General features: G+C 56.6%; 1 protein-coding gene across 3 annotated transcripts in view; it reads right to left on the minus strand.

Annotated features, from left to right (window-relative positions):
• Nucleotides 1-16,484, minus strand: part of LOC142472298 (phospholipid-transporting ATPase ID-like) — a 293,093-nt gene that overhangs the window by 198,349 nt on the left and 78,260 nt on the right. For all 3 annotated transcript variants that reach the window (XM_075579339.1, XM_075579421.1, XM_075579500.1), the window contains exon 2: nt 10,304-10,458. In XM_075579339.1, the coding sequence (XP_075435454.1) occupies nt 10,304-10,346 (43 nt within the window). In that variant the 5' untranslated portion in view covers nt 10,347-10,458. The remainder of the gene's footprint in view (nt 1-10,303; nt 10,459-16,484) is intronic.

Below are 16,484 nucleotides of genomic sequence, written 5' to 3' on the forward strand. Positions count from 1 at the left end.
CAAAATGCATTGAATCCGTCGCATGCGCTTATAGTAGGCGCGACGGAGCGACCCAAATCTCTGTAGTTAGTAGGATTTGATTTTTACAGCAACGGTGTCACCATGTGACAGGCTATAAACCAATCAGATAGCTTCTGATGCAGGGAGAGGGGGGGATGTGTGTGTGTGTGCAGGGAGAGAGGGGGATGTGTGAGTGAGTGCAGGGAGAGAGGGGGATGTGTGTGTGAGTGCAGGGAGAGAGGGGGGGATGTGTGTGTGAGTGCAGGGAGAGATGGGGGGGATGTGTGTGTGAGTGCAGGGAGAGAGGGGGGATGTGAGTGCAGGGAGAGAGTGGGGGGGTGAGTGCAGGGAGAGAGGGGGGGGATGTGTGTGTGTGAGTGCAGGGAGAGGGGGGGATGTGTGTGTGAGTGCAGGGAGAGAGGGGGGATGTGTGTGTGAGTGCAGGGAGAGAGGGGGGGTGTGTGTGTGAGTGCAGGGAGAGAGGGGGGGATGTGTGTGTGAGTGCAGGGAGAGAGGGGGGATGTGAGTGCAGGGAGAGAGTGGGGGGGTGAGTGCAGGGAGAGAGGGGGGGGATGTGTGTGTGTGAGTGCAGGGAGAGGGGGGATGTGTGTGTGAGTGCAGGGAGAGAGGGGGGGATGTGTGTGTGAGTGCAGGGAGAGAGGGGGGGATGTGTGTGTGAGTGCAGGGAGAGAGGGGGGGTGTGTGTGAGTGCAGGGAGAGAGGGGGGATGTGTCTGTGAGTGCAGGGAGAGAGGGGGGGATGTGTGTGTGTGAGTGCAGGGAGAGGGGGGGATGTGTGTGTGAGTGCAGGGAGAGAGGGGGGGATGTGTGTGTGAGTGCAGGGAGAGAGGGGGGGATGTGTGTGTGAGTGCAGGGAGAGAGGGGGGGTGTGTGTGTGAGTGCAGGGAGAGAGGGGGGGGTGTGTGAGTGCAGGGAGAGAGGGGGGATGTGTGTGTGAGTGCAGGGAGAGAGGGGGGATGTGTGTGTGAGTGCAGGGAGAGAGGGGGGGTGTGTGTGTGAGTGCAGGGAGAGAGGGGGGGGTGTGTGTGAGTGCAGGGAGAGAGGGGGGATGTGTGTGTGAGTGCAGGGAGAGAGTGGGGGGGTGAGTGCAGGGAGAGAGGGGGGGGATGTGTGTGTGAGTGCAGGGAGAGAGGGGGTGTGTGTGAGTGCAGGGAGAGAGGGGGATGTGTGTGAGTGCAGGGAGAGAGGGGGATGTGTGTGAGTGCAGGGAGAGAGGGGGATGTGTGTGAGTGCAGGGAGAGGGGGGGTGAGTGCAGGGAGAGGGGGGGTGTGAGTGCAGGGAGAGGGGGGTGTGTGTGAGTGCAGGGAGAGAGGGGATGTTTGTGTGAGTGCAGGGAGAGAGGGGGGGATGTGTGTGTGAGTGCAGGGAGAGAGGGGGGGATGTGTGTGTGAGTGCAGGGAGAGAGGGGGGGTGTGTGAGTGCAGGGAGAGAGGGGGGGGATGTATGTGTGAGTGCAGGGAGAGAGGGGGGGATGTGTGTGTGAGTGCAGGGAGAGAGGGGGGGATGTGTGTGTGAGTGCAGGGAGAGAGGGGGGGATGTGTGTGTGAGTGCAGGGAGAGAGGGGGGGTGTGTGTGAGTGCAGGGAGAGAGGGGGGATGTGTGTGTGAGTGCAGGGAGAGAGGGGGATGTGTGTGAGTGCAGGGAGAGAGGGGGATGTGTGTGAGTGCAGGGAGAGAGGGGGATGTGTGTGTGAGTGCAGGGAGAGAGGGGGGGATGTTTGTGTGAGTGCAGGGAGAGAGGGGGGATGTGTGTGTGAGTGCAGGGAGAGAGGGGGGGATGTGTGTGTGAGTGCAGGGAGAGAGGGGGGGGTGTGTGTGTGAGTGCAGGGAGAGAGGGGGGGATGTGTGTGTGAGTGCAGGGAGAGAGGGGGGATGTGTGTGTGAGTGCAGGGAGGGGGGATGTGTGTGAGTGCAGGGAGAGAGGGGGATGTGTGTGTGTGCAGGGAGAGGGGGTGTGTGTGTGTGAGTGCAGGGAGAGAGGGGGGGATGTGTGTGTGAGTGCAGGGAGAGAGGGGGGGTGTGTGTGTGAGTGCAGGGAGAGAGGGGGGATGTGTGTGTGAGTGCAGGGAGAGAGGGGGGGTGTGTGTGTGAGTGCAGGGAGAGAGGGGGGATGTGTGTGTGAGTGCAGGGAGAGAGGGGGTGTGTGTGTGAGTGCAGGGAGAGAGGGGGGGATGTGTGTGAGTGCAGGGAGAGAGGGGGGATGTGTGTGTGAGTGCAGGGAGAGAGGGGGGATGTGTGTGTGAGTGCAGGGAGAGAGGGGGGATGTGTGTGTGAGTGCAGGGAGAGAGGGGGGGATGTGTGTGTGAGTGCAGGGAGAGAGGGGGTGTGTGTGAGTGCAGGGAGAGAGGGGGGGATGTGTGTGTGAGTGCAGGGAGAGAGGGGGGGTGTGTGTGTGCAGGGAGAGGGGGGATGTGTGTGAGTGCAGGGAGAGAGGGGGGATGTGTGTGTGAGTGCAGGGAGAGAGGGGGGGTGTGTGTGAGTTCAGGGAGAGAGGGGGGATGTGTGTGTGAGTGCAGGGAGAGAGGGGGGGATGTTTGTGTGAGTGCAGGGAGAGAGGGGGGATGTGTGTGTGAGTGCAGGGAGAGGGGGGGATGTGTGTGTGAGTGCAGGGAGAGAGGGGGGATGTGTGTGTGAGTGCAGGGAGAGAGGGGGGGTGTGTGTGAGTTCAGGGAGAGAGGGGGGGTGTGAGTGCAGGGAGAGAGGAGGGGTGTGTGTGTGAGTGCAGGGAGAGAGGGGGGGATGTGTGTGTGAGTGCAGGGAGAGAGGGGGGATGTGTGTGTGAGTGCAGGGAGAGAGGGGGTGATGTGTGTGTGAGTGCAGGGAGAGAGGGGGGATGTGTGTGTGAGTGCAGGGAGAGAGGGGGGATGTGTGTGTGAGTGCAGGGAGAGAGGGGGGGTGTGTGTGTGCAGGGAGAGGGGGGATGTGTGTGAGTGCAGGGAGAGAGGGGGGATGTGTGTGTGAGTGCAGGGAGAGAGGGGGGGATGTGTGTGTGAGTGCAGGGAGAGAGGGGGGTGTGTGTGTGAGTGCAGGGAGAGAGGGGGGATGTGTGTGTGAGTGCAGGGAGAGAGGGGGGATGTGTGTGTGAGTGCAGGGAGAGAGGGGGGGTGTGTGTGAGTTCAGGGAGAGAGGGGGGGTGTGAGTGCAGGGAGAGAGGAGTGATGTATGTGTGAGTGCAGGGAGAGAGGGGGTGTGTGTGTGTGAGTGCAGGGAGAGAGGGGGTGTGTGTGTGTGAGTGCAGGGAGAGAGGGGGGGATGTGTGTGTGAGTGCAGGGAGAGAGGGGGGGATGTGTGTGTGTGAGTGCAGGGAGAGGGGGGATGTGTATGTGAGTGCAGGGAGAGAGGGGGGCATGTGTGTGTGAGTGCAGGGAGAGAGGGGGGCATGTGTGTGTGAGTGCAGGGAGAGAGGGGGGATGTGTGTGTGTGTGAGTGCAGGGAGAGAGGAGGGATGTGTGTGTGAGTGCAGGGAGAGAGGAGGGATGTGTGTGTGAGTGCAGGGAGAGAGGGGGGATGTGTGTGTGGGTGCAGGGAGAGAGGGGGGGATGTGTGTGAGTGCAGGGAGGGGGGATGTGTGTGTGAGTGCAGGGAGAGAGGGGGGGATGTGTGTGAGTGCAGGGAGAGAGGGGGGGATGTGTGTGAGTGCAGGGAGAGAGGGGGGGATGTGTGAGTGCAGGGAGGGGGGATGTGTGTGAGTGCAGGGAGGGGGGGATGTGTGTGTGTGTGTGCAGGGAGAGGGGGGGTGTGTGCAGGGAGAGGGGGGGTGTGTGCAGGGAGAGGGGGGGTGTGCAGGGAGAGGGTGTGTCTGTGCAGGGAGAGGGGTGTGTGTGCAGGGAGAGGGGTGTGTGTGCAGGGAGAGGGGTGTGTGTGCAGGGAGAGGGGTATGTGTGCAGGGAGAGGGGTGTGTGTGCAGGGAGAGGGGTGTGTGTGCAGGGAGAGGGGGTGTGTGTGCAGGGAGAGGGGGTTGTGTGCAGGGAGAGGGGGGTGTGTGCAGGGAGAGGGGGGTGTGTGCAGGGAGAGGGGGGGTGTGCAGGGAGAGGTGGTGTGTGCAGGGAGAGGGGTGTGTGTGTGCAGGGAGAGGGGGTGTGTGTGTGCAGGGAGAGGGGTGGGTGTGTGTGCAGGGAGAGGGGGGTGTGTGTGCAGGGAGAGGGGGGTGTGTGTGCAGGGAGAGGGGGGTGTGTGTGCAGGGAGAGGGGGGGTGTGCAGGGAGAGGGGGGGTGTGCAGGGAGAGGGGGGGTGTGCAGGGAGAGGGGGCGTGTGCAGGGAGAGGGGGGTGTGCAGGGAGAGGGGGGTGTGCAGAGAGAGGGGGGTGTGCAGGGAGAGGGGGGTGTGTGTGCAGGGAGAGGGGGGTGTGTGTGCAGGGAGAGGGGGGGTGTGCAGGGAGAGGGGGCGTGTGCAGGGAGAGGGGGGTGTGCAGGGAGAGGGGGGTGTGCAGAGAGAGGGGGGTGTGCAGGGAGAGGGGGGTGTGCAGGGAGAGGGGGGGGTGCAGGGAGAGGGGGGTGTGCAGGGAGAGGGGGGTGTGCAGGGAGAAGGGGGGTGTGCAGGGAGAGGGGGGGTGCAGGGAGAGGGGGGTGTGCAGGGAGAGGGGGGGTGTGCAGGGAGAGGGGGGGTGTGCAGGGAGAGGGGGGGTGTGCAGGGAGAGGGGGGGGTGCAGGGAGAGGGGGGGTGCCTCCCCCCTTGCTCCTGTCTCCGCCCCTCTGCCTCCCCCCTTGCTCCTGTCTCCGCCCCTCTGCCTTCCCCCTTACTCCTGTCTCCGCCTTCCCCTTGCTCTTGCCTCCGCCCCTCTGCCTTCCCCCTTGCTCTTGTCTCCGCCCCTCTGCCTTCCCCCTTACTCCTGTCTCCGCCTTCCCCCTTGCTCTTGTCTCCGCCCCTCTGCCTTCCCCCTTTCTCCTGTCTCCGCCCCTCTGCCTTCCCCCTTGCTCCTGTCTCCGCCCCTCTGCCTTCCCCCTTTCTCCTGTCTCCGCCCCTCTGCCTTCCCCCTTGCTCTTGTCTCCGCCCCTCTGCCTCCCCCCTTGCTCCTGTCTCCGCCCCTCTGCCTCCCCCCTTGCTCCTGTCTCCGCCCCTCTGCCTTCCCCCTTGCTCTTGTCTCCGCCCCTCTGCCTTCCCCCTTGCTCCTGTCTCCGCCCCTCTGCCTTCCCCCTTGCTCCTGTCTCCGCCCCTCTGCCTTCCCCCTTGCTCCTGTCTCCGCCCCTCTGCCGCCCCCCTTGCTCCTGTCTCCGCCCCTCTGCCTTCCCCCTTGCTCCTGTCTCCGCCCCTCTGCCTCCCCCCTTGCTCCTGTCTCCGCCCCTCTGCCTTCCCCCTTGCCTGACATCACTCCACATGTAGCAAGAGACGTCTCCAAAACTGAAATTACAACTTTCACAATGGCTACGGAAACGGGTGACGCCATCCGTAACCGGCACTATAAGTGCAGCCTTATGCTTCCCTTTCCCCCTCACCTCGTGTCTGCGGCAGTGCTTACACATTGTCATTTCAATCTTCTCGCTGCCATGTCTATCCCGTGAGTGTCTGTCCCTATAGCTGCCACCTGCCCATAACTGCTCCATTCCTCCACCCCTTATATAAGAACAGCCGCCCAAATCCCAATAAAACCTTATTTGGGATCTACCCGTAAATGGCATTTCCCATAACCTTGCCAGTTCCATAACATAAACCAATAGTCACCATAAGTGCCACTCGCCCTAAAGCCAAAAGGGCACGTAAACCCACAACCAATGGTTATAGTCACAACCCAATGCTGCAAAGCTGGAGGCGTCGCGGTTACCTTCCCATCCTCCATGTAGAGGAAAAACCACCATTGTGCCCAAGCACTGCCATCCACTGCACTTATTCCTTCACCTGCTCCCTCTGTAACTCTCCCAACATACCACTTAGATTGTAAGCTCTCTGGGACAGGGATTGCCCTTCCTATTGTCTGATCTTGTTTGTTGCACTTTTGTATTATCAGTCCCGGTATCGATGGAAGAGGTGAGAGGAAATCTAGGATAGAGCTTTGTTACGAATACCAAGAGTACTGAGAATGTGAAGGAGAAGAGGGTGATACACAGTAGTAAAGGCTGTAGAGAGGCTGAGTGCTGTAGTATGAGCAGAGTGTAATGACCTGTGTCTTTGGCAGCATGGAGTTATAGTTATTTTAGTGGGGGCTGTTTCAGTGGAGTGAGCAGTGCGGAAGCCAGATTGTAGAGCGTCAAGGAGAGAATAGGAGGTGAGAAAATGGAGCAAGCGAGAGAATACAAGGCGTTCAAGGAGTTTAGAGGCAAAAGGCAGAAGGGAAACAGGGCGATTAGAGAGACAGGTAGGGTAAAGCTTGCTGTTTTTGAGTATGGGTATAACTGTTGCATGCTTGAAGGAGACAAGAAATATACCAGAGTAGAGGGAGGAGTTAGAATGTGCTACCTCCTTAGAATGTACCGACATTGCCCGCTGAATTCCCCCGGACGTAACACTTTCGGCCTTATCCTCCCACTCATCACCCTCAAAATCCCAGTCACGGTAATCAGAGAACGGGGTAAGAGTCTTATCAGCCCGCCGGCTCCTCTTGCTGGAGTAATAGTCTCTAGAGGCCTGGTCAGCTTCTCCAGGTGGAGCACCACCCTGGCGTGGTCCAGTAGACACACTGCCCTTGGCGGGTTGCAAAGAAGGGGTGGTACTAGTCGATGGGTACGGTGCTTTACATGTAGCACATTCCCGGTCACTGTCCCGAGAGGATATATTACCCGGACCCGACAACCAAAATGATACGGACTACATGCGGGGCAGGGGCCGGCTTGGGCATAGGCCTATGGGCCAGTAAATGGTCATGATAATAAGCAATCTCTTCAGGGGTCAAGGCCGTATTGGCCACGGCAGCGGCCACTTGCTTACGGGCCAAACGTTCTTTAACTTTTTAGTAAATTGATACATTTTTACTATACTTCACTATGTGCGCCTTGTTTTTCTGTCTTTTCTCGGGCATGGCAGGGGTAGTTTAATGGGCATGGCAGGGTAGTTTAATGGGCATGGCAGGGGTAGTTTAATGGGCATAGCAGGGTAATTTAATGGGCATGGCAGGGGTAGTTTAATGGGCATGGCAGGGTAGTTTAATGGGCATGGCAGGGTAGTTTAATGGGCATGGCAGGGTAGTTTAATGGGCATGGCAGGGGTAGTTTAATGGGCATGGCAGGGGTAGTTTAATGGGCATGGCAGGGGTAGTTTAATGGGCATGGCAGGGGTAGTTTAATGGGCATGGCAGGGGTAGTTTAATGGGCATGGCAGGGGTAGTTTAATGGGCATGGCAGGGGTAGTTTAATGGGCATGGCAGGGGTAGTTTAATGGGCATGGCAGGGGTAGTTTAATGGGCATGGCAGGGGTAGTTTAATGGGCATGGCAGGGGTAGTTTAATGGGCATGGCAGGGGTAGTTTAATGGGCATGGCAGGGGTAGTTTAATGGGCATGGCAGGGGTAGTTTAATGGGCATGGCAGGGGTAGTTTAATGGGCATGGCAGGGGTAGTTTAATGGTCATGGCAGGGGTAGTTTAATGGTCATGGCAGGGGTAGTTTAATGGTCATGGCAGGGGTAGTTTAATGGTCATGGCAGGGGTAGTTTAATGGGCATGGCAGGGGTAGTTTAATGGGCATGGCAGGGGTAGTTTAATGGGCATGGCAGGGGTAGTTTAATGGACATGGCAGGGGTAGTTTAATGGGCATGGCAGGGGTAGTTTAATGGGCATGACAGGGGTAGTGTAATGGGCATGGCAGGGGTAGTTTAATGGGCATGGCAGGGTAGTTTAATGGGCATGGCAGGGTAGTTTAATGGGCATGGCAGGGGTAGTTTAATGGGCATGGCAGGGGTAGTTTAATGGGCATGGCAGGGGTAGTTTAATGGGCATGGCAGGGGTAGTTTAATGGGCATGGCAGGGGTAGTTTAATGGGCATGGCAGGGGTAGTTTAATGGGCATGGCAGGGGTAGTTTAATGGGCATGGCAGGGGTAGTTTAATGGTCATGGCAGGGGTAGTTTAATGGTCATGGCAGGGGTAGTTTAATGGTCATGGCAGGGGTAGTTTAATGGGCATGGCAGGGGTAGTTTAATGGGCATGGCAGGGGTAGTTTAATGGGCATGGCAGGGGTAGTTTAATGGGCATGGCAGGGGTAGTTTAATGGGCATGGCAGGGGTAGTTTAATGGGCATGGCAGGGGCAGTTTAATGGGCATGGCAGGGTTAGTTTAATGGGCATGGCAGGGTAATTTAATGGGCATGGCAGGGTTAGTTTAATGGGCATGGCAGGGTAGTTTAATGGGCATGGCAGGGGTAGTTTAATGGGCATGGCAGGGGTAGTTTAATGGGCATGGCAGGGGTAGTTTAATGGGTATGGCAGGGGTAGTTTAATGGGCATGGCAGGGGTAGATTAATGGGCATGGCATAATGGGCATGGCAGGGGTAGTTTAATGGGCATGGCAGGGTTAGATTAATGGGCATGGCAGTGGTAGTTTAATGGGCATGGCAGGGGTAGTTTAATGGGCATGGCAGGGGTAGTTTAATGGGCATGGCAGGGGTAGTTTAATGGGCATGGCAGGGGTAGTTTAATGGGCATGGCAGGGGTAGATTAATGGGCATGGCAGGGGTAGTTTAATGGGCATGGCAGGGGTAGTTTAATGGGCATGGCAGGGTAGTTTAATGGGCATGGCAGGGGTAGTTTAATGGGCATGGCAGGGGTAGTTTAATGGGCATGGCAGGGGTAGTTTAATGGGCATGGCAGGGGTAGTTTAATGTTGAGAGGCGAGTAAGGACTGGGCAGTGATAATTAAGTTAGGACCATGTAGATAGAAGTTGTGAGAAATGCAATATATGAGTGGAGGTCCCTGGTGGAGAGAGCTGCATCTTCCCGAGCCGGTGAGGAAACTCTCCTCCTTTCTGGCGCAGATCAAAGTCAGAAGAATCCAGGGCCAGTCGATGTGCAGTTGCCCACTTCTTGTGCCACTTAAAATAAAGATGGGCCTCTTTACATGTAGGCTACTAACCCTGTAGTAGGCTGCTCCCATAGTCTGTCCCAAGCTATATAGGTCTGACAAGTCACTTGACTCAATCAGTTCTGCCCAGACGCAGCTCAATTGGCCCATGTGAGGCCCAGAAGGCCGCGGTTATGTGTAATCAGACGGTTCCCGTGCCCAGGTGCTGGCAGGTGAAATGACAAACATGCACACAGCAAAAGGTGAGTTGAAGACAGGATTAAAGAGGACCCACCCAGGTGTTAGCAAGATGGGATTAGGGAAACTGGATAGACCCTTTCTGATTATTTAAAAGTAAGTCCCCGCTGACCGAGTCCTCACACGTTCACTGTACCATGCTCTGAGTCGACAGGACAGGTTCTTGCTCAAATAGCATCCCCCAATTCTCATCCCGGTGGTGCGGTGGGGGGAGGGGGAGGGGTTGGGTGGAGGTAGGTAGGACATTCTTCTACTGTCATATACCAACAAACATCTCGGATACATACGATACATACATCCGACATTACCTACTATATGTCTACATTTCCGGGTCACTCCATGACCTCTTTGCTTCTGTACGCCTCGTGACATTTTGTTGTATACCATTACACTGCCCGCTGCTATGCCAAGACTACGCATTGTGTCCCTTCCTTCCCACCTCCTGACCCCCGACAAGGAGTGAAGCACATTGGGATAGCAATAGAAATGGTTGGAAAACTCGTGCTCACATGCACATGCGTGCTCTTTTCATAAGGTATAAAGCACTTACTATGTACACCAAGAGTACACTGGAAATGTCCGTGATCAATAAATGTCCATAATCAAACCTCCATGTATGAGGGAAACACAGACCTAATGGTGTCCACCTGACAACCACATCCAATGGCCCTGGTATATAGTTCCTCAATAGGTACGATCAATAACAGATATAGGCTTCAGGTAAATATATCAGGGCTATTACCCATTACCTGCCAATGTATATCCGGGACAAACCCACATAAAGTCCAATGGACGAAACGCGTAGGTGCGTTTTTTCACTGGTTACTACTGTACCAGTGTGAGCTGATTTAATAAAAACATGTATTTGAGATGGGAGTTGCCCTGGACGTATCCTTTTCTCCTGCTGGGATTTTGGCTGTGCTCCTGTGTGCTATTCCACGTTGGGATAGCAAAGGGCAGAGAGCTCAGGATAAGCAGTGGGTACCCAGCACAAGGGTTAAGGGCGCAATGCCATTAGTATATAAGTGAAATAATTCAGGCATTGAAGCCCCGTGGGACTGCACCGTGATAGAGCAGCAAATACTGAGGAGTAAAACTAGCCTCACCTTCTAGCTTCTTCTTTCCACAGTTTAAACCAAACCGAGGCATCACCGGAGGTTATTCCAGCTGCAATCCCCGGAGGTTATTCCAGCTGCAATCCCCGGAGGTTATTCCAGCTGCAATCCCCGGAGGTTATTCCAGCTGCAATCCCATGGAATTCCTGCAAACAAACCCACAAAGACAATGAGTTAGCCCAGCTGTGTGTGTCACATTATAAAGGTGCAATAGGGAGGGAGAGGGGCGGGCGTTACACTGAGGGAGAGAGGCGGGCATTACCCTGAGGGAGAGGGGCGGGCGTTACACCGAGGGAGAGGGGCGGGTGTTACCCTGAGGGAGAGAGGTGGGCGTTACACTGAGGGAGAGAGGTGGGCGTTACAGGGAGGGAGAGGGGCGGGAGTTACACCGAGGGAGAGGGGCAGGCGTCACAGGAAGGGAGAGGGGCGGGCGTCACATGGAGGGAGAGGGGCGGGCGTCACAGGGAGGGAGAGGGGCGGGCGTCACAGGGAGGGAGAGGGGCGGGCGTTACACCGAGGGAGAGGGGTGGGCGTTACACCGAGGGAGAGGGGTGGGCGTTACACCGAGGAAGAGGGGTGGGGGTTACACTGAGAGAGAGGGGTGGGCGTTACACAGAGGGAGAGGGGTGGGTGTTACACTGAGGGAGAGGGGTGGGCGTTACACCGAGGGAGAGGGATGGGCGTTACACCGAGGGAGAGGGGTGGGCGTTACACCGAGGGAGAGGGGTGGGCGTTACACTGAGGGAGAGGGGTGGGCGTTACACAGAGGGAGAGGAGCCCCCGTCACAGGGAGGGAGAGGGGCGGGCGTCACAATCACAGGACGCCCACTTCCTACAATTAACTTTCATTCTCACATTTTATAGGAACGGAGAAAGTCTTCATACCCCCAGTATAGCCCCTCTACCCACCCCGGGGGAGCGTGGGAGGACCGGGGCGCTCAGTGAGCTGCCCCCATCACTGTGTGTCCTGACCCTACCCATTTACAGACCTGTGTCTATCTGTGGGTAGCACTTCTCGCAGCGGCGGCGGGCGGCAGACACTGGGGGATAGTGTGTATCTGCTATTATCGGGGGGTTATGGGGCTATCACAGACTTATTTTTACCCGTAGCTTTCAGTTCATGGTGCGTGGTTTCATAGGGACGCGCGTGGTGACATAGGGACGCGCGTGGTGACATAGGGACGCGCGTGGTGACATAGGGACGCGCGACATAGGGACGCGCGTGGTGACATAGGGACGCGCGTGGTGACATAGGGACGCACGTGGTTACATAGGGACACGCGTGTTATATAAGGACGTGCGTGGTTATATAGGGAGGTGGTTATGAGTGACTGACGCTTTCACGCATAGCACATATCACGCTTTCCCTTCAGGTGGCGCACGTTTGAATGATATGGGTGCTCCACGCTTTCCCTTCAGGTGGCGCACGTTTGAATGATATGGGTGCTCCGGAGCGGAACTCCGTTAATTTCAGGTCCGGGGACCCCCTGCTTCTGGAGATACCTAACTCCGTCGGGGATACCGGTAGCAGCTCCGGCGGGACAATTTAGGGCTATCGAAATGGCGGGTTAAAAATCCCATATGACATGGGCCAATAGGAAGCCGTGACATCATCCGCCGCTGCTTCCTATTGGCCCGCGTGACGAGGGCCTATAAACCTCCGGATCTGCTTCCGGCCGCCCCTACGGAGGTTTGTATCTTGGGGGCAGGGGGTTCCTGGGACTGACATTTTTTGGGGAGCATATGCTCGTTTAAGGGGGTAATTCTATATACACCAAAGTGAGCGTTTGGGCCAATATCAGCTGAAATCTCCACTGACGTGATGGCCGCTGCATCATATATATGTATCTTTATTTGTGTAGCATAAATACAGAGAATAGCCTTGCACACCGTAAAATACTAATATAAGCAGTATACTTGCTATTAGTGTACCGGTGCTCCGTGGTTCAGGGAAACAACCTGTCTGTTGTAGTTCCAGAGTATATGAAAGACATAGAAAGATCCAGGGCACTTCGGGTTTGCAGAGAAGCAATTTATTCTTTTAGTGGCACACACAACGTTTCAAGTGACAGTCACTTGAGAAAGGATTTAGCATGAGTTCGAAACGTTGTGTGTGCCACTAAAAGAAAAAATTTCTTCTCTGCAAACCCCAAGTGCCCTGGGTCTTCCTATTTCTTTCAATTATTTGTGTAGCATCATTAATGTACATAGCGCTTCGCAGCAGTAATAGTTACAGTCATATAAATAAGAAGATGTAAATAACACAAAGGGAAGAAGTGCTCAGACATAAAAGTAACATTTAGGAAAAGGAGTCCCTGCTCCAAAGAGCTTACAATCTAATTGGAATTTATGGAATTAACCGCTCTGCGCTCCCTCCCGGCTGTGCCAGTGACTCTCCGCGCTCCCTCCCGGCTGTGCCAGTGCCTCTCCGCGCTCCCTCCCTCCCGGCTGTGCCAGTGCCTCTCCGCGCTCCCTCCCGGCTGTGCCAGTGCCTCTCCGCGCTCCCTCCCGGCTGTGCCAGTGCCTCTCCGCGCTCCCTCCCGGCTGTGCCAGTGCCTCTCCGCGCTCCCTCCCGGCTGTGCCAGTGCCTCTCCGCGCTCCCTCTCGGCTGTGCCAGTGCCTCTCCGCGCTCCCTCCCGGCTGTGCCAGTGCCTCTCCGCGCTCCCTCCCGGCTGTGCCAGTGCCTCTCCGCGCTCCCTCCCGGCTGTGCCAGTGCCTCTCCGCGCTCCCTCCCGGCTGTGCCAGTGCCTCTCCGCGCTCCCTCCCGGCTGTGCCAGTGCCTCTCCGCGCTCCCTCCCGGCTGTGCCAGTGCCTCTCCGCGCTCCCTCCCGGCTGTGCCAGTGCCTCTCCGCGCTCCCTCCCGGCTGTGCCAGTGCCTCTCCGCGCTCCCTCCCGGCTGTGCCAGTGCCTCTCCGCGCTCCCTCCCGGCTGTGCCAGTGCCTCTCCGCGCTCCCTCACGGCTGTGCCAGTGCCTCTCCGCGCTCCCTCCCGGCTGTGCCAGTGCCTCTCCGCGCTCCCTCCCGGCTGTGCCAGTGCCTCTCCGCGCTCCCTCACGGCTGTGCCAGTGCCTCTCCGCGCTCCCTCCCGGCTGTGCCAGTGCCTCTCCGCGCTCCCTCCCGGCTGTGCCAGTGCCTCTCCGCGCTCCCTCACGGCTGTGCCAGTGCCTCTCCGCGCTCCCTCACGGCTGTGCCAGTGCCTCTCCGCGCTCCCTCCCGGCTGTGCCAGTGCCTCTCCGCGCTCCCTCCGGAGGCGCCTCTAATAAATAATGTTACTTATTGCAGGTTTGCTCAGGATAGTCTCTCACCTACAGTGTACATGGGAACCCAGCACAGACAGGGGGACCCAGCACAGACAGGGGGACCCCAGCACAGACAGGGGGACCCAGCACAGACAGGGGAACCCAGCACAGACAGGGGAACCCAGCACAGACAGGGGAACCCAGCACAGACAGGGGAACAAAGCACAGACAGGGGAACCAGCACAGATAGGGGAACCCAGCACAGATAGGGGAACCCAGCACAGACAGGGGGACCCAGCACAGACAGGGGGACCCAGCACAGACAGGGGGACCCAGCACAGACAAGGGGACCCCAGCACAGACAGGGGAACCCAGCACAGACAGGGGAACCCAGCACAGACAGGGGAACCCAGCACAGACAGGGGACCCAGCACAGACAGGGGGACCCAGCACAGACAGGGGGACCCAGCACAGACAGGGGGACCCAGCACAGACAGGGGGACCCAGCACAGACAGGGGGACCCAGCACAAACAGGGGGCCCCAGCACAGACAGGGGAACCCAGCACAGACAAGGGAACCCAGCACAGACAAGGGAACCCAGCACAGACAGGGGAACCCAGCACAGACAAGGGAACCCAGCACAGACAAGGGAACCCAGCACAGACAGGGGAACCCAGCACAGACAAGGGAACCCAGCACAGACAAGGGAACCCAGCACAGACAAGGGAACCCAGCACAGACAGGGGAACCCAGCACAGACAGGAGAACCCAGCACAGACAGGGGAACCCAGCACAGACAAGGGAACCCAGCACAGACAGGGGAACCCAGCACAGACAAGGGAACCCAGCACAGACAAGGGAACCCAGCACAGACAGGGGAACCCAGCACAGACAAGGGAACCCAGCACAGACAAGGGAACCCAGCACAGACAGGAGAACCCAGCACAGACAGGGGGACCCAGCACAGACAGGGGGACCCAGCACAGACAGGGGGACCCAGCACAGACAGGGGGACCCAGCACAGACAAGGGAACCCAGCACAGACAGGGGAACCCAGCACAGACAAGGGAACCCAGCACAGACAAGGGAACCCAGCACAGACAGGGGGGACCCAGCACAGACAGGGGGGACCCAGCACAGACAGGGGGCCCCAGCACAGACAGGGGGCCCCAGCACAGACAGGGGGGCCAAGCACAGACAGGGGGACCCAGCACAGACAGGGGAACCCAGCACAGACATTGGACCCCAGCACAGACAGGGGACCCCAGCACAGACAGGGGACCCCAGCAAAGAAAGACACAGCAGCCGCCAACACAAAGTTCAGGCTTCAAGGCTGAATAACACAGCAATGTCTGTGTTTCATTTATAGATTAAACAGTCACCAACTCCTGAACTCTAACTTAACCCCTTAGCTGGAAGGGAAGCCCGGTGCAGGGCTCTCTGGGAGTGAAAGGGTTATGTGTATAGAATGTGTGACAGAGCGCGCAGTGCTGTATATAGAATGTGTGACAGTGCGCAGTGCTGTATATAGAATGTGTGACAGTGCGCAGTGCTGTATATAGAATGTGTGACAGTAGGCGCAGTGCTGTATATAGAATGTGTGATAGTGCGCAGTGCTGTATATAGAATGTGTGACAGTGTGCAGTGCTGTATATAGAATGTGTGACAGTGTGCAGTGCTGTATATAGAATGTGTGACAGTGCGCAGTGCTGTATATAGAATGTGTGACAGTAGGCGCAGTGCTGTATATAGAATGTGTGATAGTGCGCAGTGCTGTATATAGAATGTGTGACAGTGTGCGCAGTGCTGTGTATAGAATGTGTGACAGTGCGCGCAGTGCTGTATATAGAATGTGTGACAGTGCGCAGTGCTGTATATAGAATGTGTGACAGTAGGCGCAGTGCTGTATATAGAATGTGTGATAGTGCGCAGTGCTGTATATAGAATGTGTGACAGTGTGCAGTGCTGTATATAGAATGTGTGAAAGTGCGCGCAGTGCTGTATATAGAATGTGTGACAGTGCGCGCAGTGCTGTATATAGAATGTGTGACCGTGTGCAGTGCTGTATATAGAATGTGTGACAGTGTGCGCAGTGATGTATATAGAATGTGTGACAGAGCACGCAGTGCTGTATATAGAATGTGTGACAGTGTGCGCAGTGCTGTATATAGAATGTGTGACCGTGTGCGCAGTGCTGTATATAGAATGTGTGACCGTGTGCAGTGCTGTATATAGAATGTGTGACAGTGTGCGCAGTGATGTATATAGAATGTGTGACAGAGCACGCAGTGCTGTATATAGAATGTGTGACAGTGCGCGCAGTGCTGTATATAGAATGTGTGACAGTGCGCAGTGCTGTATATAGAATGTGTGACAGTGTGCAGTGATGTATATAGAATGTGTGACAGAGCACGCAGTGCTATACATAGAATGTGTGACAGTGCGCGCAGTGCTGTATATAGAATGTGTGACAGTGTGCGCAGTGCTGTATATAGAATGTGTGACAGTGCGCGCAGTGCTGTGTATAGAATGTGTGACAGTGCGCAGTGCTGTATATAGAATGTGTGACAGTGCGCAGTGCTGTATATAGAATGTGTGACAGTGCGCGCAGTGCTGTATATAGAATGTGTGACAGTGCGCAGTGCTGTATATAGAATGTGTGACAGTGCGCAGTGCTGTATATAGAATGTGTGACAGTGCGCGCAGTGCTGTATATAGAATGTGTGACAGTGCGCAGTGCTGTATATAGAATGTGTGACAGTGCGCGCAGTGCTGTGTATAGAATGTGTGACAGTGCGCAGTGCTGTATATAGAATGTGTGACAGTGCGCGCAGTGCTGTATATAGAATGTGTGACAGAGCGCAGTGCTGTATATAGAATGTGTGACAGTGTGCGCAGTGCTGTATATAGAATGTGTGACAGTGCGCAGTGCT

The sequence above is a fragment of the Ascaphus truei genome, chromosome 1 (genome assembly GCF_040206685.1).
Source record: "Ascaphus truei isolate aAscTru1 chromosome 1, aAscTru1.hap1, whole genome shotgun sequence".
Classification (NCBI taxonomy): Eukaryota; Metazoa; Chordata; class Amphibia; order Anura; family Ascaphidae; genus Ascaphus; species Ascaphus truei.